This window comes from Eumetopias jubatus, unplaced genomic scaffold (assembly GCF_037043125.1).
Source record: "Eumetopias jubatus isolate StellerSeaLion01/CBP00866 unplaced genomic scaffold, mEumJub1_p1.0 scaffold_6, whole genome shotgun sequence".
NCBI lineage: Eukaryota > Metazoa > Chordata > Mammalia > Carnivora > Otariidae > Eumetopias > Eumetopias jubatus.
In genome coordinates, this window is record NW_028274812.1 from 40,221,418 (window position 1) to 40,245,187 (window position 23,770).

The 23,770-nt window shown below is 34.9% G+C and overlaps 1 protein-coding gene across 1 annotated transcript in view; it reads left to right on the forward strand.

Annotated features, from left to right (window-relative positions):
- The window catches only part of TRDN (triadin), a 327,015-nt gene that overhangs the window by 249,609 nt on the left and 53,636 nt on the right, over positions 1–23,770 (forward strand). The window contains exon 24 of the mRNA XM_088023743.1: positions 5,403–5,441. Within this exon, the coding sequence (XP_087879869.1) occupies positions 5,403–5,441 (39 nt within the window). The remainder of the gene's footprint in view (positions 1–5,402; positions 5,442–23,770) is intronic.

Consider the following 23,770-nt stretch of genomic DNA (forward strand, 5'->3'; position numbering starts at 1 on the left):
AAATGATACTGATTTAGAAACTCAGGCAGGAAAAATGGAAGCATAGAGAATGCATAATGTTTCAAAACCATATAAACATGGCTAAAAAAGAGGAAAGAAAACATTAAATAGCCCATAGGATATTGAAGTAAAGAAATGCAGACACAGACAAGATGAGAAGACATGGAGATGATGCCAAGGTATTGGTTCTCCGTGTGCCATCACCTGACCTTGGGATGCCAAGGTATTGGTTTTCCGTGTGCCATCACCTGATCTTGGATGCCAAGGTGTTGGTTCTCCGTGTGACCTCACCTGACCTTGGGATGCCAAGGTGTTGGTTCTCCGTGTGACATCACCTGAACCTGGGACAGTATTTTCTTTTGGAGGTCTAGGAACTGAAGAAGTTCCAAGTCAAACTTAAAGGTAGTCAGATTTTTCTTCTTTCACACAATTGTATCTACCTGGACCACAAAGTAATGTGTCCACAGCAGATGAAATCAAATGCTACCTATCAAAACAGGTTGAATGTGTGCAAAACAATTCCTCTCAAGACATGAAAAAACATGAGTTCAGTGAGAGTTTTCCGAAATCCCAATTCTTGAAGTCAAGCTACTTGGAATGATAGTAGTTCTACATCCCATTCCATAAAGCCTCATATAAAAAACAAAATGTGAAAGTGTGTGGGTGTGTGTGGGGGTGTGCTTTGCATATAAATTATTTTTAAGTGATATAATGAGAACCACAGTGAAATTGTCTAAATGTGTATGTGTGTGCACTAGTAGCAAAAAATGCAAATGATTACTCAACTGATGTGAAAATCGTGGGTTTAGAATAAATTTATGAAAGCTACCTTTTAATTAAATAATTTATTTTTTTATTATGTTATGTTAATCACCATACATTACATCATTAGTTTTTGATGTAATGTTTCATGATTCATTGTTTGCATTGTTTTATTTAAAAATATTTTTTATTTCAAATATATTTTATTTAACAGTATGGTAGAAAAATATAAGAAGCATCATTTAAAATATCCATAGACTAGTGTGCACTATTTGCTTTGTATCTGATGCTGTTCCAAATGCTTCATGTAGTGTTCAATTTAATTTTTGTAGCACATTTTTTTTTTATTGATGTAAACACTGAAGCACTGAAAGTGACTTGCTCAGGTCCCACAGGCACCTGAGATGGATTTGGGATGCATGCCTGGCGCTAGCCTTGTGTCCTTAGCCACCATGCTTTCCAGACTCCCTCAGACCAAAACCCACAAACTTGTTTTACAAAAATAGATTTGGTGACTTGCTTTTAAATGTAAAACTTCCTATGCCATTGAACATGGACTACTACTCCAGGAGTATATGAGACAGCAATCAATTTTCTATCAGTGCTCAATCTATTTATTTAGTTTAACCAGCTGGATTTAGGAAACTCATTTATACAACATGATTTAATGACTGAAGAAAATAGAAACTTCAGTGGCTATGTGGTTTATGCCAATTATAATACTAATAACTCTGTTAGTAATTTGTCTACATAATATAATCTAGGTAAATACAACCAACCTATAAGATGTAGAAGGTGGCTTATTGTATAGTTTTTATGTATGAAATGTTTGAAAGCTTTTCATTCTATCTGTAGTAATAGCAGTTACAGCTATTTGCTTATGAGTGCTTAAGGCTCTCAAGTCAGGAAAAAATCAGTATTCAAAGACCAGTTTTGCCCCTTAGTAGGGAAAATGTTCATAGACAAATTATGGAGCCTCGGTATTGTTATCTCTAATGTGGGTGTAATAATGCTATTTACCTCATAGGAGAGGTGTGTGAGGATTATATAAGATAATTTCTTCATTTGTGCAACAAATATTTACTGATCCTTATTCTACACAAAGCAGTGATCTAGGCATGATGATTCAGCAGAGAAAATAAAAATTCATCTCAAGACTCATGAAGTTTATATTCTGGGATAGGAGAGCAAATAAACACATGAACAGTTATCATTACATAAATAAAATATAAACAATGCATATGCATATAGTACACTTATTTAGTGAGTGCCATGAGGAAAGTATCATTGGCTGCAAAAGCTAATTATTATTATTATTATTTATTTTACATATAAGGCCTCTATGTATTGAAAAGCAAATGTGAAAATGGTAACAAAATAAAGTGGAAAAAGAAAAATCGGTGATATTCAGCTTTTCCTTACAAAATATTTAAAACAGAGACATTCTTTTTTTAAAAGATTTATTTATTTATTTGAGAGAGAGAGAGAGAGAGAGCAGGGGGAAGGGCAGAGAGAGAGGGAGAGAGAGAATCCCAAGCAGACTTTGTTTGGGGCATGGAGCCCAACCAGGGGCTGGATCCCACAACCCTGACATCATGACCTGAGCAGAAACCAAGAGTGGGACGCTTGACTGAGCCACCCAGGGACCCTTAAAATAGAGACATTCTTAAAAGAACGTTGATTCTTGAGACCTATATATTGTGTAGATTTCTTTCTTTTAATTTCATGAAGATAAAACAGAGACTCCTAAACAGAGTTGATCTCCACGATGCCCTTCTCTGACTCAAGCACATACATGCTCAAGTGTTCCTTGGTCTGCTCTACTTGAGAGCATAGTGTTGATGACATTGAAAAATCATTAATGAAGCTCCCCTCCCCAGGCCCTTCAGCAATTTACATTTCATAAATGAAATCAACAGGCTGGAAAAGTCAGTGCCGCATATGAAATGACAGGCTGTCTGCCTCAACTACTCAGTGTGACGATTTCTTGATTCCATGTCTCCGCAATGCTTGCATGTGGAGCCCAAAATGAAGGGCTCAAGTGACAAATGTTTATGAAAATCATATATGCTGTTATTATACAATAATAATCAATGGTAAAAAAAAATTCTAACAATAAAGATTGGGTGAAAATAAAAATTCCCATTCCCTCTTTCTGGCCTCCAGGTCCCAATCTCCAGCACTAACCAGTTCCTTAATTTCCTGAAACTTCTCAAAAAAGCCTTTTGACTAAACTTAAATATACATATATATTTTTATTTATAATATGTATATTTTATTTATATATACATATAGTTGCCATTTTATATGACTAGGAACAGGCATCTATATGTGACTCAATGAAACCTTTTGACTAAACTTAAATATAAATATATATATTATATTTATATGATTAGGAACAGGCATCCATATGTGAGTCAAAAATTAAAGTCTTAACCTTCAGTAGTAACGCCATCTACAAAATGAAGGCACAAAGCTCTGAATAAGCAAGTAGGCTAATAAAAGTGATGCTCACCTTAGAAAATCCCTTGACAATAACCTCACATAGCAATTCCTGCCTTGTATCTTCAAGGATAAAGACCCAATTCTGTAAGAAAAAAAAGAAAATTGCCATACAATTTAAGTTTATGAGCATAATTTTAAAATAATTAAGCTCTTTCTATAAGTCACTTATAATTCTCATTAATTTTACAACATTATTTTCTCCATTGGAGGAATGACAAAATTGAGATTTAGGGTTTTAAGTAATACCCAAGGTCACAAAACTTAGTAAGTGAACTTGCTCTTAAAGCCAGATGATATGATCCAAAGCTTCTTTATACATTTCTCATGAACTCATAACGTATGAGGTCATGCTGTAAATGCTGTTTGCACAATACCACAAATCAATACTTCCATCAGTAGTACAAGGGTCCATGGGCACATGCGTATTGGACAGTGCATGTTCCTAAGAGTGCCTGTAAAATTCTATATGCAAGATAAAAGTTGGTTCTGGTTGTATTGTATTCATAAAAATATTCTCAACTTTTATTTTTTTCAGAAGATCTCTTGACAAACATTAAGACTAAGATAATTCCATTTCAAGATTACAACGACAATGTGACTGAGGGGGAGAGAGGCATGTGTAGAGTGGGAAGCAAAGCTCTTTCAAATGGATAGCTCTACTTGATGAGCAGCATGTTTGTGAACGCCATCCTAGGACACTGAAATTTTGTTTCTAGCTCTGGAAGCGTGAGATGAATCAATTTCTTCTAGGACTACAGATGAACCAGAGGGAGCATTTGGTCTTTCTATATTCACCATTTTGTTCACTTACTCATTCATCCTATAATACTTATCGATCATATACCACGTGTCAAATATGTGAATAACTGCTGATATTTGAGTAGCGAACAAGACACAGTTATTGCTCTTGTGGAAATTAAAATCTAAAAAGGGGATACAGACAATAAATAAAGTAAAAAATTATATAAACAAAATTTTATATAACATTAAGGCACCTGAAAAGTATTAAGATAGTGTGTGCCCTACCCAAACCAGCAAATGTGCTAACTAAAAAGAGAGGAATGTGTGTTAGGGAGTGTTGAAGTATAATAATAGCAGTAATAGCACTTTTTACAGGATATGCATTCAAGTATTATATGGGAATGGCTATGTAATTATAAAATTCTGCTGTTAAAACAAATGAGGGTTTTTTTTCTTTTTTGGTGACTCCAGAAAATGAGACTCTATTAGGCTAGAACTCAAATAAAGCCAGGTAGCACTATCTCTGATAACATAGACTGTACATAAAAAGTTTCCCAACCATGAGATAAGTTTTCTGCTGTTGGAAGGAAAAATTTTAACTTACTGGAACCCTTTCATTAATCAAAACAAGACTTTATGCCAAGAAAGGAGAACTATAAGACCTAAACAAAACTGTTTAAACAAGAGGAAAAACTTGGAAACATGAAAATATATTCAACCATTACCTTGGTTGGGATGATACCATGAATATTACTTAGTTTATAAAACTATGTGTTTATCCTATACTGATATTAAGTTAGAATGCAGTTTCTAGACAAAATCCATTTCCTAAGACAATGAGAAATCAAAATACTTCATTCTAATAAAGTTTTATATTATTATACTAAACTAAGACAATTTATCTTATAAAATTAACAACTACTAATAAAAAGAATTAGACCAATTTGAAATTATTAAACTAACCACCAGGTGGCGCTCCATGAATTGAGCGTATACAGTCAAAAATAATAAATTGCTTGAATTGGTTAAATTAGAAAAAATTACCACACTTTTAACCCCCAAGCGGTTTTTATTAATTTTTTATTTGTATTACTTAGAGGACTTCTGAATCATAAGAAATGGGCTCTTATTAAAGACAAGATGCCAAATTACTTAGTATGCTTAGTATGAAATTTTTTAGCAAACTGGATTTTAAAATCAAAGTCCTTTTGCTTAAGTTACTTTATAATTTATTAAGAACACATGTTTCATTGCATATTGATAAAAGCATGTAACTATAATTGAAATTGAGAACGGATGAGAAAAATCTATTAAAACTGATTCATATGGTTTTTTCAAATGCTGATTTTTTTTCCTGTTTGTTTGTATTTGTGTATGTATATGCTTTACCCTAGAACGTGAAATTAAAAAAGATGAAAAGATTCCCAAAGCAGGTAAGGACACTTTGTAAGAGTACACATAAATAGATGTTCTGTTTGTTATGAACAAGGCTAGTTTCATAATTAGGGATGGGTAAGGCCTTGAGATGCTCAAAACACTGAAAAAATACTGATGCACCCATCCCATATATTTTAAGTGTAATAAGCAATAAACTTAAAGGTATGTTAAAGTTAAAATAGATTCTGTGTTTTCTGGATAAGGTCATCAAAGCACTGGAACTATTATCATATCCTGGTCCTTATTCATTTAATGGGTAATCGAACGCCGTTTACAAAGTACTGAGGGGACAATTTGAATTTCAGATCTGGCTTCAGCCAGATCATGACAAATACTTGAAATTTATTCTTACATTCATTGAGCCTTATGAAATCACCTGTATTCAACCACAAGAACAGTGGTTTCATATGGGTCAACCTAATAGATCCAACCACTTCTTTTTCTACTAATTAAATATGCAAATATTCTTTGGAATGGTAATCCATTGCCTCCTTGTTTTGAAAATTGGAATACTCTGAAAATAGAATTTCTGAAAACAGTTTCTGTGAGGGAGGAAGACAAGAGATTAGCTGGGCAGTCTTAAGAGAGGCGTTAACAGAAGAAGAAACATCATAGAATATGGTGCAGAAAAATAAAACTAAAAATTCCAATTAGTAATGACAATCTTCCTAGGGCTAACCCTATTCCAAATATTTTCTATCTAATATGAAGATGTTAATATGTCTATATCTACACATGCAAAAGAAGTTTATATCTGAATCTACCCATGCAGTGGAAGTTCTATGTACACACAGACATACATACCATTGGTCTTAAAATATTGGTATATACTCATTTTTACAAAGTTTAACTTATACATAAGTAATACTTGTTTTACCCTTCTATGTATATATTAAATATTAACTTGAATTAGTGTCACTCCTTTTGAAAGTAGTGTTAACATAGCACAAGGAATTCATTGTTTTTAGTGAAAAAACAGCCATTTTGAGTAATTTTATTAGACATTCTCTGGAAGATAAATGGAAAAAAGTGACCAATTTTACACAGTGAGAAAAATGCACAATAGAGATATGATATATTGAGTCTCACATCAAAACTTATAACTGAGCTTTAGATATATTGACAGAAAATGGGAAACTACATATCAAAATTGCTCTATTGTTAGCACTTTTACTGGTGTCAGTGAAAGATTGCTGATCAAATAAAAGGTATATGATGTTACTCCTTCCTGTAAGCATAACACTGTATTTTATGCTTTATTTTACTGTTGGTATGTAATGGGAAAAGTAATATGCACTATAAATTCCCTATTATTTGTTTGCATTAAATATTTATGTCTATTTTTATGTTATATTTATTTTTAACTTCCTAAAGGGAAAGAGAAATCAGCATTAATGGCATATGTTATATAATCAATCAGCAATTTATTGAAAACATATATTATGCTAAATATCACTGCCGTATGTTCAGGATTGTGCTTGGTGATGCAAAACTTAAAAACAAGTGATAAGGTATTATTTCTGTCCCAAGAGCATATAATCAAGGACATAGACATGAACTATCAAACAATGGCTACAAGACAAGTCATATTAGTGATGAGTGCTCTAGAAGTCTCGAGGAAGGAGCTACCCTGCGGTCTTATCAGTCAGGGAAAACCTTAGGGAGATGATGGATTTAAGCTAGGACTTTAGGAATATGCAAGAGCAACTGAGACAGGGAGGTGATTACACAGCATGGTGGAAGCAGCGCTAGCTTTAGAGTAGAAAGACATGAATTTGACTCTTTTTGCCATTTGCTAGAGGTGTGACTTAAATTACTTAACATTTCTGAGCTTCAATTTCTTTATCTATCAAATGAAGATCATCATAACAAGCCAGCAGGGTTATTAAAAGAAATCAGTTTGGTGCTTGACATTTGGTTCAGCTTCAGTACATGGTAACTCTATTGAGGAGTTAGCTTAGGAGCAGGATGAGCACGCTGGTAGCAGGAGGCTGGGAGGAAAGGACCAAAGACAAAAGCAGATGCTAGGCACCGAATGAGGAACAGAAGGTGGCAAGACTGCGGCTGTGGCGTGTAGCCAAAGGAGGGTCGTTCTGGAAATCCAGGAAAGGGGGATTAGGAGGCCAAAGTGAAAAGTTTGAATTCTTAGAATGTGAATCAGAAGAGAGTAATATCATAGGGTTTATAATGGTGTGTGGGGTGAAATCCTACAGAAAGAATTTTCAATCAGGGATTTGACTCAAGGGTGTTTTACAGTAATCTAAGTATTAAAGATGGGAGAAAATAGGTAAAAGTAAAAATACATAAAAGTTAAATCATAAGTAAAGATGGGAGAAACTGGTACAGAGAAGAAGCAGTGAGGAAGTAAGTTTTGTTTATTTTCAAGGTTATTTATAGCCACGACTACAGTGTGGAATTATTAGGAGTTAAGTTTTTAAGAAACACAGAACTTAGCCACCCATTGAAAATACTAAAAGCATCTTGTTATATATTCTTTCAGTTACATGAACTCATACACTTTAAAAACAGTCATACTCTCTGTACTGCATTATCGCTACTTCTGTAACTGTCAAGCTGTTTCACAAGAAAAGAACAGGCATTGATGACATTAGCTACACTAAACTCCAAGGGCTCAAGCATGAAACAATGAGAAGGTGATCAAACGTAGAGCTTGCAAAGGCAGCACAGGTGGGTGGATGCTAGTAGGACATGCACACAGACATATGCTAGCGACCCTAGGAAATTGGGAGCGTTCACTTGGGATCCTCAGACTAGGTTTGGTATATGTGAGTTTAGACATTTAGAGTTCAGGGGCAAAGGAGAAAAGGAGTTGTTCGAGAAAAAGTAACACGGAGAGGGGAATGAAGGGAACGAAGAACAGCTTCTTGGAAAAGTAGAAGTGGGTTACCTGGAAGACCAGCAAATACAGTGTCTCAGCATCCCAAAACGGGGACCCTTTCGAGAACACGTGGAAAAATCAGCAGTACGAACGTCTCAGAAAGGTCATGAGACATGATGACTGAGAAAAAACCATTATATTTGAAAAAAGACCTGTCATTTTGTGACTTTTTGGAGAGCATTTTCAGTAGACTGGTGGAAGTAGAAACAGTTTAGAGGAATTAACAAAGGGACTTACCTGTAAGTAGAGGTAGAGCACAAACTACTTTTTCCATGAGTTTCTTATTAAAACATTTTATTTCAGCAGGTAGAATCAATGAAACATGTTTGTTGCTCTCATGTTGGTGATAATCCCGCAGAGTATTCCAGGGAAAGGAAGAACAAGAAATCCAGAGGGAGATACTGATTAGGAGAGAACTGTCCCAGATTTGAGAGAAGTTGGGACACTCTAGGTGGAAGGAATTAGCTTAATTATGAGGAAGAACAAAATACCCCTGAGCTTTGAGGGAATAATGAAAGGGGAGATTAAAGTTGAGCATACATGAAGGAGGACACTCCAGCAGAATGATCTTTTCTCCTAAAATCTTTGTGCGAAGGTGACCACTAACATCTTTGTTGCCAAAACCAGGGGATGGTTTTCTTACCTCATATTATACAGACTCCTATACAATATTTGACCACGTTTAATGTTTCTCATATCCAAACCTCCCCCCCCAAAAAAAACCCAAAAAACTTTCTTTGGCGAAAACTAAACCATTTAACCCACACTGTTAAAAATAAAACAACAACAAAAAATGACTACATTTTTAAGTACTGGAGCAACATTTATAATGATTTATGTTTGACATGGCATATTATTAGCTATGAAATTCCTTTGTCTTTTACCCGCCAATGAAAATGATGGCAAATGGGACATGCATTTCATTAGGTAATTGGAGAATAGCTAAGTGTTCTTTTTGGGAAGCAATGGATATTAATTATAAGTGGTAATATAATTAAAAACAAAAAAGACTTGCATAAGTAATAAGCAATAAATTATTTTTCTCACTTATCAAGAATATTAATATTCATAAACTCTTTGGAGTTCTATAGCTGTATTTCTAACTGACTAACAAACATTTCCACTTGGTTATTCTACCTACATGTCACTTTAAGATTGAACTCAACAGCTCCTCCATTGTCTTTTTGTTGTTACTGTTTTTGTTCCTTATCTCAAGAAATGGAGCTCACGAGTCACCATTCAGTTACATTGACTTAAACTTCTGAGTCATTTGCAGCTTCTCCTTCTCTTTCAGAACCCGGTGTCCACTAGGTATCAAGTTATGCATCTCCCAAATCTGTGCTCCCCACTTTTTTTTTTCTCTCCTGGTAAGACCATAGTTTTAGCTCTCATCATCTCTTGCCTCAATAGAAAAACAAACCGATGATTTAACCCTCTTGTTTCCAACACACACCTGTGCTAGTAATATTTTCTAAATGAGTATCTGCAGGGAACAGAGCTAGATTCAATACCACTACATTGTACTGCCCCCACCGTATTTCCTCCTGTGGTCTCCTTTCATCTAATCCACCACTACCACCTCTCCCCCTGCAACCACACAGACATTTTAAAAAGATTACCAGATCTGTGGAATTTTGTCTATTCAAAGTTGTCTTTGAATATTTTTCCTTCATTTCAGGTCCAGGTTAAAAACATCTTACCTATAAACCTTGCCTCCAATCTTGGCAGCTTACTTTCCCACCTGCCACTATCCTCTATCTATAAACGCACGCCATGAGTTCCCCAGCCTTGGTCTGTTTACATACGTTTTCCTCTACCATATGATCTGGTATCCATAATTATTGAAAGGGTTTCTTCTAACTTTGTATCTAAGCTCCTATATTATCTCTGCTGTGAGCTGTTTAGTCTTCTCTAATTTCTGAGACAGGAAATCATTCAAAAGCCACCATAGCCACAACATGTTGACAAAATTATCCTTATGGAAAGATTTTTTTAAATATATTTTTGACATATATCTCTGTTTTTGTGATGCAGGACATGCAGAGGCAGTTTTTTAAATGTAAAAGACTAATGGAGGAAGGATGGTCTAGAAGGAGGGGCTCTAAGACAATAGATGTGGAGTGATTTACAACAAATCTCTTAAGTGCTGAATCTCTTTTTCTTTACCACCAGCAACACATCTCATGTCAATCTAACAGACTCATTGTGAGACTCATATGATATTATATATGTGAAGGTACTTTCAAATCTATGAAAAGAGAAAAATGTAAGAGTTTATCATCTATACCCTTGCTATTTCAAGTGTGGTCCTCAAAACAACAGCAATATCACCTGGTTGCCTGTTAGAAATATAGAATCTTGGGTCTTATCAATAACTGATGAGTAAGAATTTGGATTTTAACAAGATCCCCAAGTCACTAGTATGTACGTTAAAATTTTAGATGTACGATTGTAGATTTCATAGATATCTATTGCTGCTCTTGTCTCCAGGGAAGAAAAACAGTAAACTTCTCTCTTACCAAAAACTTGGCTAATTTGGAGTGGAGTTATATTTTTGGATGGTTGCTTTCTGACTAGCAGTGAGGTCCTCACAATTACTGAACACTGGTTGACATCGTCCATCTGCTGTCTCACTTGATGGGTGATTTCTGGACTTGGTCATCTGAGAAATGGTTGAAGAAATAGCTATTCCTTTCTTATGACATAGCATAGGCAAACAAGCACTGGACATATCTGTGCACCCATTTGAGCTTAAAAGGAATAAATAAACCTGTATTTTTGCTAGCAGAATATGTATGTCAAGAATAAGTTGTCTGTATATTTTACCAGCTGGCTAAGATTGACACAATAGGTGGATGATTTAGCCAAAGAAAAGCAGTATGCACTCATACCTATCAGCCATCAAGGTATCTTTGGCTCTTATCACTCAAAGAACTTGCATCTAATTGGTTACTCTATTCAATTTATATCTGTCATCATATAGACTAAATGCATTGCAATAACTATCTTAAATTTGCTATAGTGGCCCTACAAAAGTATATATATTTGTATATATATACTTTATTAACTGGATCTTTTGACAGGAAAAAAATGTGTTCTCTCTCTCTCTTCCTTCTCCCTCTCTTTCTCCTCCCAACTACCCTACACGCCACTTAAATAGTATATACATCTTTAAGTTAACCAGAAAGCATATGCAGGGCTCCTATAAATTGTAGAAATAATTAAATTGCAATTTAATTAACTAAATTAAATTATGGTAGAATCAAAGGCTCAGTTTAGTTCAATAAATACTTACTGAATCTCTACATGTATTTAAAAGTGTGCTAGGTTTTGAGGATATAAAGATGAATATCTTAAATTCTCTAGAAATATTTCATATCAAGGCAGAGATCATTAAATAAAGAGCTAATAGTAACAAAAATAAATAAATCAAATCAAACAAACAGGAAAAAGTTGTGCAGAGTGTGCTTTCTGAACACAGTGGGAAGTTACATTTCTCCAGCGTATTGGTTCAGGGAAATATTCCCAAAGGAGAGGATATATGAATAGTCTCAGAAGGTGGGTGAAGATAAGCCAGGTGAAGAAAGCCTGGGTAGGGCATCCCAGACAGACAGATTCTCCTAAGCCTCAACTAGATGGAAAGAATTCAGGAGCACTGAGAATGACAAGGATTTCACCCTCACTTCAGGACAAAGTGTGAGTGGAGAACAGGAGTAGGCAAAGCTTAAGAGGAACAGCGACAGAAAACCGTGCTGCCCTAGTAAGGGTTGTGTCCTTCTTCCTAAAGGAAATTGGGAACAATTGCAAGTCTTTAAGCAAAACGAGGTCCAGCTTGAAGTAGAATTTCTTCCAGTGACAGATTTTTTTTTCATATTTAAAAACAAAAGCTGATTCTGAATAATCACAGAAATTGAAGATAAAGAGGATGCCAATAGTTTCAGGAAATCAGTTTTCTAGGTGATGAGATCTTGCCCTGACACCTCTAGAGTTATTAAAAAGATTTTGATAGAGCATTAGTAGGAAGGTAAAGTGGAGAGCTATTATAGAAGTAATTAGGAAGTAAAATTGCCATAATTTAGGGTGGGGGATGAGAAAAATTTAGGATAACTCCTAGGTTTCTATCTTGGAATAATATGTGGACATGTCATTTCTGGGTTGGAATTTCCAAAAGAAGTGGCAGATTTAAAAAAAAAAAAAGGAGGCTATATATATTATGTAAATTTTTGACATCTTTATTATACAAAATTTTTGTTGAGCATTTACTATATGCTAGGCAATATGGTAAAGCACAAGCATTCTTGACAAACAGTCAAGTTGTGTTGTGTTGTGCTGGTAAACATAGCCAAGTTCCTGTCCTCCTAGAATTTATAATCTAATTGGGGTAGCCATGGGGGAAAGAAATGTTGAAATAGAGGTACTGTGGGATATGCATTTAGGTATGATTATCAGGTACCTGGGGAGAAAATATGGTAGTGAATGTGGAAATTCCTGGCAAAGTTGTGCTGACTTAAATTATGAGAATTATTGACATCTACCAAGGGAAGTGAGGGAGAAAGACCAAGGACCAAGGATGCAAACCAAGAACACTAATATGCAAGGAGTCGATAGAGAAGACCATGAAGGAGTTAAAAAAATTTTTTTTAAAAAAAGGAAGGAAGAAATTCTCTTAGAAGCTCGAGATATTGTCTCAGAAACTGAGGGGGAAAGAAATTTAAGGAGGAGGAAGCTGTCAAAGTGTCAAATGTAACAGAAATTTACAGTAAGATAAAGACTGAAAAATATTCATTGGAATGTATTATATAAAGTCACTGATGATCTTACAAGGAGTTTTAGTGGAACTAAATAAGAGGAAAACCAAATTACTATAGTTTGAGGCATTTAGTTGGAGGCCAGGAGTTGGGGCCAGAAAATATACATTGTATACTTTGTATAAATAATACTTTATTATTTTAAAATCTTGTCTGAAAAAGGGGAAAGTGTGAATTACTTTGGAGAACAGCATGACAAAGTAAAAAGAAAGGAAGATGTGACATCAGAGAAACTGTTGTTTTAAAATGGTTCTTAATCTATCAGAGATTTAGCAGCAACCATCTTTAGAACTTTACAGGGTTACAGTGTCAGTAAAACGCAATAATGCATGGAACAATGCTAAAAACTAAGGCATACACTCATTCCATTTTTGAAGACCTGAGAGACAAGGGCTTTGTGTATGTAACGCCTAAAAGTATTTCATTTTGTTTAATTACCTACTACAGAGATCAAAAAATTTCCTTTCCAATATAGATCTTCTCATCTGTTACTTGTTTACTTGTGTAATATTACCCCAGTTGTTCATGTAGTATCACTTTTAATTTTAAAACTTTGAACTAAGTCCTTCTTCTTTAAAAACCATACAGTTTTATACAGTTCAGCTAAGAGTATAAATCAATAACATTATTGTTGTGAAGTTTTTCTTTGTAACTATAATGGGTGGAAGGATGTCCTGCAGTATAAGTAAGCTCTATCTTGTGCTTGTGTTTGGCAGTGTTTTGCACAGAAGACTAGTTATAATTATTGGTACATGAAAGAATCTTGAGGTTAAGTAAGTTTGGAGAAAGCTCTTCTATATATGAACACATTAGGGAAGTCTGATAGTAAAGAAACCAGCTGAGCCTTTTTTTATCCAATGTTTCTCAAATTTATTCAACCATGATATCTTTTCTGTAATATAATAGCGGTGTTCAGTTGAATGCACTGTGAAAAATTATGTCTTACACTTACTTAAAAGATTTGGGGAAGCAGTAGAGCAAAGATAATAGAATTTTTAAAGAATGAGTGACAACATTTATTAAAAAAGAAAAGAAAAACAAAATAAGAAAGACTGGAGACAATGTTCAGTTGTGTCACAATTAGAACAATAAAGATATACTACCATGTATAATTTATTTATAACCAGACATTGCTAGCTCAAAATTTCATTTTATTTTTTTCACATAAATAAGAAGACAGAAAATTCTAATGTAATTTGGGGGGCAGGGGTGCACATTCCCTTTCAGGATAAAAATTGTATTAAAATTATGCTAATATGGGCACCTGGGTGGCTCAGTCGTTAAGCATCTGCCTTCAGCTCAGGTCATGATCCCAGGGTCCTGGGATTGAGTCTTGCATCGGGCTCCCTGCTCAGCGGGAAGCCTGCTTCTCCCTTTCCCACTCCCCCTGCTTGTGTTCCCTCTCTCACTGTCTCTCTCTCTCTGTTGAAAAATAAATAAAATCTTTAAAATTATGCTAATATGGAAAACTGAGTAATTGCTAGCAAGAGACAGTGGTGATAAATACTTCATAAGTAGCCCTACAGATTCATGTAAATCTGTAAGACAGCAAGTCAACCACCATTTCTATCATAGACTAATGTTTTTTGTGTAGTCAGTAGTTATGTGTCTTTATAATATGCTGGGAGGGTTTATTACTGAAAAGAAACAATAAATCAAGAAAACTGTAATGATTTTTACTATATTAGTTCAATGGCACTTATTAAGTGCCTTCTAATTCAAATCTTGAAAAATGAAAAAATAACTAATATTGGTGGAGTGATTAATTAATCAAGAGGATTTATTCACATACGTAAAACATAATTTGAGCTCATGATGATCTTGTGACTTAGGTTCCATTATTTTGCCCAAGTTAGGGGCAAGGAAGCTAATACAAAGATCAAATGTTTCCCGGGGTTACAAAATTCATTGAAGAACATGGCTCCTTTCAACATATCAATGACCTCATTCACACATTCAACTTGATTTCTAAGGCAGTGAACAAAAGACTTCCAATGTCGCAAATTGTCCTCTTTGACTTCAAAGTCATTTACCTAAATGTAGTGTACCTTCCTCTGGCCAATATATCCTTGATACAGTTTACTGCCAATGGAGAACCTTGAATATACTATTACTCTCCTAGATTCTCAGAATAATAGAGATGATAGAGGGAGGCAGGAGAGGGAGGTGGGTGGAGGACAACGATAAAAACAACCCAAAAACAACACTTGAAGTGGTGGTACTTCTATTTTGAATTATAAACCTAAAGTCATGCTTAGATAACAGCTCTAGATGATACTAATAAAGCAGGGCAGTACACTGTATGTTCCTTAGGGCTGGTTTATTGCTGGTTTGTTTCATGTATTCCCTCTACCTCAAACAGTTCCTGGCACATAATAAGAGCTCAGTGAATGTTTTTGAATGAAAAAATGAGTAAGAATTTTAGTTATATAGTCAAATAGATCTGGAAGCCTGTTTCCTAATTTGCTAAATGGACAAATTGACCTTATGAGGTTTACTATAAATGTTAAAATATTTCATTTAAAATTTTTGCGTGGTTCTGGGCACAAAATAAATATTTAATATGTTATCTTAAATTAGACTCCTAAGTACAGGAGACAACAAGGTTCCAGAATTAAAATTTAGTACAGTCTTTCAAAATCTGAGATACAATCATTGGTCATATGGCTTATAAAGTGAAAGCAAATTTTGTTTTGTGGGAAAAAAGATATAACCTTTGTCATGATTAACTTCTGATTAACCACTTCTGTACTAAAATCTTTTTTTTTTCTATTTTTAATGGTGACTTGAGTACTATAGTCTTGAATTTTTTAAAAAATTCTATCTTCTGGAGATTGGGGATGTAATATTTCTTAGTCAATTCAATCAATCAAGCATAGTCCAATTACTAGCTTCTGAATCAGTCTATAACAGGTAGAGTTTTTCTCAGCTGACACATGCTCTGTGGTTCCTAGAGAAATTCTCTATATTAAGAGAAGAAAAAAGAATAAGATAGTTTCATTTAAAATTGCTAAACTGTACTTATGCATTAGTGTAAACAAAGAGTTATTAGCCAATATTTAGGTATGTCATCTTCTTCAGAGATTTCTTGAACAGTATATATATTTTAGAATCCTCCAAAAGTTAGTTTTCAGACTTTGCCCAGAATGATTTTCTTCCTTCTGTAGTTTATGGGTATCAAAAAATGTTCCTTTTTGCCCTCTTTATAAATTTGTCACTGAAAATCCTCCTTCTCAATTTCAACCCAATCTAAAAACTAATTGAGGAATGTGGTAATGAGACTTGAACTGAGATGTTTCAGGGCAACAAAACCAATTCGCTAGAGAAGACTTTATAACTTATCACAGAAGAAGATGATGATCTGGCTCTTCTAAATTAAAAGAAAAACTCAGAAACCTCTTAGACGTTTGCCTGTTAAGAAGTCAACTTTATTAGAAAGATTCCTGTTTCCAGGCTGATTTGTGTGTTACCCTGACAAAATATTGCAAAATTTACAAGATCCAGTTCTCTCATGTTAATGGACTGTTGAGTTTATACTTCTTTGCTATTGTAAAATATGCTAGTTTTATTAATTATTTGAACCTATTCTCAATCTCCTTTTTTTCTTTCTCTTATGACTAAACATGCTTGTATGCTATTTGTAACACACAATATATCATCCAGTTTTTCAAAACTATGTTCTTAGATCAGATATTCTTTTTGTTTTTTCAGTTTAGTGGATAAACACAACATTCACACGTGGGAATATTTCTCAAGCCTGTGATAGTGTTTCACACTTGTGAGATGCTTAAAGGAAGGTTGATATTTAATAATTGGATCGTATTCCAGGGGAAAATGTTTCTGTTGCCTCTTGTGGACAAACATGAAGGATCTTTTCTTTTCTTTCATATGCTATTCAAATTTAGCTCTCAATAAGACAAAACATGTTGAGAAGGAAATATGGTTCTATTTATTTGAGTGTAGAAGAAGGAAAAGAAATAATATTAACTACTATCTCTTTTATTCCCACATTTCTGGTTTCAGAACAGAATATTCTCAAGCTCAGGAACTGAGATTGATGTACTCAATAACAAACATGGCAGAAATAATGGTTTCTTTGGGGCCATGCCCGACACCCATCAAGGTTTAGACATTTTACTGAGCTTTCCTTCTCACAAACCCTCCATCCCCACCCCATACTTTAACCAATGCCTTGACTTTTAAAAGAAGAACTGAATCTCACTGAGGTGATTCAGCATGGTGGGAGCTCATTTCTTATTGTCTCATTTTCCCCCTAAGACCCATTTAAAGTATCAGGATGTGATGGAGTGGTGTTTAGGGTAATATGGTTTAGTAAATCTTAATAATTAAAACATGCTTGGGCCAGATGGTGCTAATCAATTGAAAATGATCAGGAATACATATTATATATAAAACTACTCAATAGTCACACCTAAACATGGTATAATTTTCTCCTTTTCATAGGTGAAATAACCATAACCAACATTAATGAAAAATTCCATACACAAACTTTGACATATTTTATTTTCACATATCCCAAAGCAGAATGATTACAATACAAATTTGAAAAATCTCCTACGTAGAGAAAAAAAAATGGAAGATTTCTGTTGATGGTATATGTTTCAGTGAAGGGCCACAGAGTTAAAAGAACTCTCTTTTGCAAGTCATTTTCAAATATTGTAGCAGCATCTTCAGTGAGTCATTAGTGGGAGTATGTTTAGTTGCATGCATTACTCAATAGAGTAACCCTCCATTTAGATAGAGTTGTCACTTGTTCATTAAATACAATTATTGTTGACACTGTGAAACAATGCACAAGAGCTAAGAATACAAAGATGATAGTTGCATTGCTGTCCCTGCCTAGTGAATTTCACAATTTATTTGTGGAAGACAAATGAGTAAATAATTACAAAGTATTGCAAATAATTACAGTGTACGGAGATGATGGTTTTCATACGATGCTGAGAGTACAGATTAAGGGCATCTAACTCATCCTGGAAAGAGATCAGGAAAGGCTTCCAGAGGGAGACAATAGCTGATGTGAGACTTGACGAATGAGCATGGTATGGTGAAAAGACGCAAGAAGAGGGCAAAAACATTGGGCGATATGATGGGGAATGAAAATGATATATTTGCGACTCTAATAGAAGCAGAAACTGAGAAGGAAATGAACAAGTGGAAGTACACTCAAGATATATTTAGAAAATGGAATCAACAGGGCTCTGTTAAGAGCTGAATAGGGATGGCAAAGCATGGAGAAGGATTTTGGATGATTTCCAGCCTCCTGGTTGGAATTATAGATAGAAGGCAGTATCATTTACCAGTATAGGGAATGTGTTTGGAAGAGAAAAGAAAGTTTGAAATGTGAGTCAATAATAGAGTAACCCCATTTATCCTTATATCTTCTATTTTCTCCCAACTTTTCAAAGTATATATATGATATCAGAATTGATATACTTTCTATGCCCTTAAAGAGAGGTACTTAGCATGGCATTTCAACCAAATCTAATTACTAGACTGTCGCCAGAATTAAATTCATCCATAAGAATTCAGTTTTTCAATTAATAGGTAAACGTCACAGGCTAAATATTCTTAGGAGACTGAAGTGCTTAGCATGCACTAAATGCTAGGTGATCACTGAATGAATGAATGATCGAATAATTGAATAATCATGGTGTGTTGTCAGTGTTATATTAAATTCCCTATAAAAATTTAAAAAGGCTTCAAAGTAATGGTTCTGATTAATTTCCTCTATCTTGCTATTGGTTCTCTATTAACTTCTTCTAATCCCTCACACTTAATCATGGTGAAACAAAACATTTGCTACTAACAGTTTAATCAACATCACTTTAAACCCTTGAACATCAAGGAGCAGGACCCAAAGATACCCTCACCACTCGTTTAAGGCAAAATATAAGAGAAGGATTGTGAACAGAATGGTTAAGTGCAGCTGCTTGAATAACAAAAAAGTTTCAATAGAAATTTATTGTAGTACAGCCTCAAGAAATTTAACAAAATAATTGGTACCTAGAAAATTTAGCCCAATGCAAAGCCAATAAAGATGGAAAAGTCATTTCTATATTTGAATGTCCCTGGGTTCGTGTATCTAGGAGGCCATATTACCATAGATCTTAATATGGTAAACCTTAAAGAACTTTCTAAGCTCTATCTCCATATACTGTCAAATACTGCTGCTTTTAAAATTAAAGGACACCATGAACAATATTTTTACTTCTTACCACCAGAGGGCATTTCTATAAATCCTAACATAAGCTAAAAATTCTTCCAGAAATTTAGTTCCAATTGTCAGAGGCAATTCTTGCTTATCAAGTTCTTTTAGAAGATTAAAGGGCAATTTTCAAAGCATTATTTGTAATTTCTTTTTTTGATTTGTAGCACTACATAAATGATGCTAACCTTCACACAATTTTACATTAAATCTCTAAACATATATTTGTAAACATTAGATAAATGATAATATGGTATTGTTTCAACCAAATAACTTTATATAGTACATTTGATAAAAAAAGATTGCCTCTAATGTAGACACATCCACAGATAAAAGAAGAATATTTACTCAAATTCATATACAAGTCAGACAGCAATTCCTTTTAGAGTTTTATATTTTACATATTTAATGTTTAAACTTCTTCCATTTTAATTTTGTTAATTAAAAGATTATAAAACCTCATAAAACATGTAGCTGAGTAACAATGGCTTCTAGTAAAATGTAATAAGGTTTCTGAACTGGTTCAAACATCCCATAAAAGTCCTTATGATATTCTCTTGCCTCCTCCAAATGGCTTGCTTATTCATTATATATGGTACAAAGTTTGGATATTAATCTTCAAGTCAATTTAAAAGGTAAAGAGCCTGTCTAATAGTTCTTTCTGGTTAAGATGTAAATCTACAGCAAAGCCAATTTCTGCTCTGTACTAAATAGTTGTGTAAATAGATATATTATATCTGGAACAGACTCACCAGTCTTAGAAACAAGGTTTGTTCTTCTGTCCTTAGACTTAAACATGCTTCTAACAGCAGAAAATCTATTAGGAATTGAGCAAACAGATTTACTAAAGAGCAATAAGCCCACAAGAAATTAATGCTGCAACTTTTCAGGTTGATTATCTAAATTATGTCACCTTTGTAAATGATTTACTATTTATATTTAAATTAATATTTAACATAATTATATCAGTCTACCTGGATGAAATCTTAGAAACCATCAATCTAACTGCCTCCATTTCTTTTCTTTTTGTAAATGAAAAACCAAGCAAGTTAAATGACCATGTCAAAGCCACTCAAATACTCAAGCAAATGAGTGTTTGAGTGAGAACAAAACCCAACCCATAAGACCTCTTAACTATTGCTTGTCCTAGCACACTACATATTTATAGTCCCTGATTATACCAGGTCAAGATTTTATTATTTTTTGTCAGGTGTTACTTAAAAAATTTCCTTAGTACAAGTAGATGTAGACATGCTATTTATTCTTTTATGTAATTTTAAACTGCTATGATTTCTATCATTCATGTGTCTAATATTTCAAAATATTTTTGACTCATTCTTTCCTTTTATCTCTTTTTTTATTCATTGAATATGACCATTTTTTGTTTAAGTCAATGCATACTAGAAGTAGAAATGGGAAATATTACATTAATAATTTCATTTGTTTTTAATAAAATTCAAGAAATATAGAAAATACAAAAATATAAAAACTATAATTAAAATATAAGAAAGTTAAAATTCCTGTAAATAAAATAAACAAATATATGTATGTAGATACCTGTTATATTGATTCTTACTATTTGAAACATATTCTGTGATATGGAGCCAGTTACTATCTCCATGAAAACATCAGAATTACAATGATTTGTTTTCCTTTGTAAAAATAAAAAAATCTTCCATTATATGAATTTGATTTCATATCACATCCTTTATAGATCTCAATCACAAACATCTGAATAAAATATTGCTGTCATATATATTGAAAAGTTGACACACTGGAATCATCATAAGCATGTTCTGTTTCTAGCTTTATCCATTTATGTCTCAGTAGATTGAAACCTTTCTCTTTGACTCTAATTAAGCTTAATGTGCTGAAATATGACATACACAATTAGCTGGAATTCAAAATTGCAAAAAAAAAAGCCATAGATTTTGTTAAATGAATACTATTAACAAATGTACCCATGGTTATCAAACAGTGACTTTCAAACCTCAAAGTGTGTCTGATATACCTGGAGGGCTGAGCTCACCCCCAGAGTTTATGATTCTGGAGGTCAGGGATGACCTCCATCCCTGGGGTTCAGCATGTACATTCCTTTTTTTTTTTTAAGATTTTATTTATTCATTTGAGACATAGAGATACAGAGAGAGAGAGAGAGAGAGAGAGAGAGAGAGCATGAGGAGGGGGAGAGGCGGAGGGAGAGGAAGAAGCTGGCTCCCCGCTGAGCCAGGAGCCCGTTATGGGGCTTGATCCCAGGACCCTGGGATCATGACCTGAGCCAAAGGAAGATGCTTAACCATCTGAGCTATTCAGGTGCCCCAAGCATGTACATTTCTAATAAGTTCCCAGGTTATATTATTGCTTGAGAACCACTGCCTTATAGAATTCTCCTCCAACAAAAAAGTTACACTGTCCTTACACTTATTGTTGTCTAAATGTGGACCTTAGGGAATATATAGGCTTAGACCATGTATAAATAGATATACACATGTCTTTTATTCATTCATATATCTGCAGATGTGTTTTCCTGAGGAGCTTCATCAGATTTTAAACTGGTACAATATCATCTCTTAACTGAATGTATGAGATTATGAATCTGAGAATCTAAAAGAGCTAAGGAACATGTGGGGATAATATCAGCAAGATGGTGGTGTAGAAATTTCTGGTGTCCATTCCCTTCCCAAAACATCAATTTGAAAACTGTCTATACACAAAAATACTTTCACAAGAGCTAAGGATTCTAGGTGAGAAATATAGCACCCCACCCCCTCTTCCTTACCTGGGCAGCTTAGCACAGAAAGAGACACCCTCCCTGTGGAAGAAGGAGAGTGAAGAGAGTACTCAACTTCACTACAGACACCGGCATTGGCCTGTGCCAGCACCAGGCTGATTTTCAAGGTCCTAGGTGGCTCCCATGGTACTAGGCTCCCAGCCCACCCTGGCACTGACCAGCTCCCACAGCCTCAGGCAGCAACCATGGCAAAAGATTCCTAGCAGGTTCCCATGAATCTGCTGCTGGCCCATCCCAGCACCAGCCAACTCCCCCAGCACAGGCTGGCCCTTGCAGCCTCAGGCTCTAAGCAGTTTCCCATGGACCAAGACTCCTAGCCTGATCCCAAGCCAGGCAAACCCCAATAGACCCAGGCTCTAACTGGGCTCCTGTAACCCCAAGTTCTGGCCCTGCCTCAGCACCAGGTCATTTTTGGTGACTTTCTGAGGTTTCAGATTTTGGACTGGCTCCCACAAACCTAGGCTCCTGTCCTGCCCCAGGACCAGGCCAGCTCACATGGCCCCAGCCTCTAGGCTGGTTCCTGTGAAACCAGACTCCCAAACTGTCCCAGCACTGGGCCAGCCCCCAAGACATAGATGCCAGGCCCACCCCAGTGGTCCCTGGCACATAGTCAGGCCGCTGAAAATCCAGGCACCAAGCTATTCCCGATGGACCCAAACACAAGGCCTGCCCACCTGCTGACCCAGGTACCAGATCTGCCTGTCCAAAGACTCCAGCAGTAATCCTGACCATGGACATCATGAGATGGCATACCCAGAATCTCTGGATGAGCTGACTGGTGAGAAGCTTTGCCTGCTGAAGCCAGTATGTAAAGATTGGAATAGGTATCTTCTTGCCCAAATATGCACATACCAACATAGAGACAGAAGGATCATAAATAATCAATGGAATATGACACCACCAAAAGAAACTAATAAAGCTTCCATGACTGACTCTAAGGAATGGAGATATATGAACTATCTGACAAAGAATTTAGAACAATCCTCTTAAAGAAATTCAGTGAATTACAACAAATTACAGAGACAACGAAATGAAATTAGGAAAACAGTACATGAACAAAATGAGAAGTTCAAGAAAGAAATAGAAACCACTATAAAAAACAAACAAACAGAAATCCTGGAGTTGAAGAAAACAGTGACTAAACTGAAGCACTCAGGACAGAGCTTCAATAACAGATTCGACCAAACAGAAGAAGGAATTAATGAATTAGAAAACGAGTTATTTGCAATCATCCATTCAGATGAGCAAAAAGAAATGAGAATGAAAAACAGTGAAGAGAGCCTAAGCGAAGAGTGGAATACTATTAAAAGAAACAATCTATGCATTACTGGAGTCTCAGGAGAAGAGAGGAAGAAGGACAAAAGTTTATTTAAAGAAATAATGGCTGAAAATATCACCAGTCTGGAGAGAAATTTGGCCATTCAAGTTCATGAAGCTAATAGGTCACCCAATTTCCACCCAAAACAATCTTCTCCAAGACACCTTATAATGTAATTGTCTGAAATCAAAGACAAAGAGAATTTTAAAAGCAGAAAAAGAAAAAAATTATTTATATATAAGAGAGCTCCTCTATATCTATCAGCAGATTTCTCAGAAGA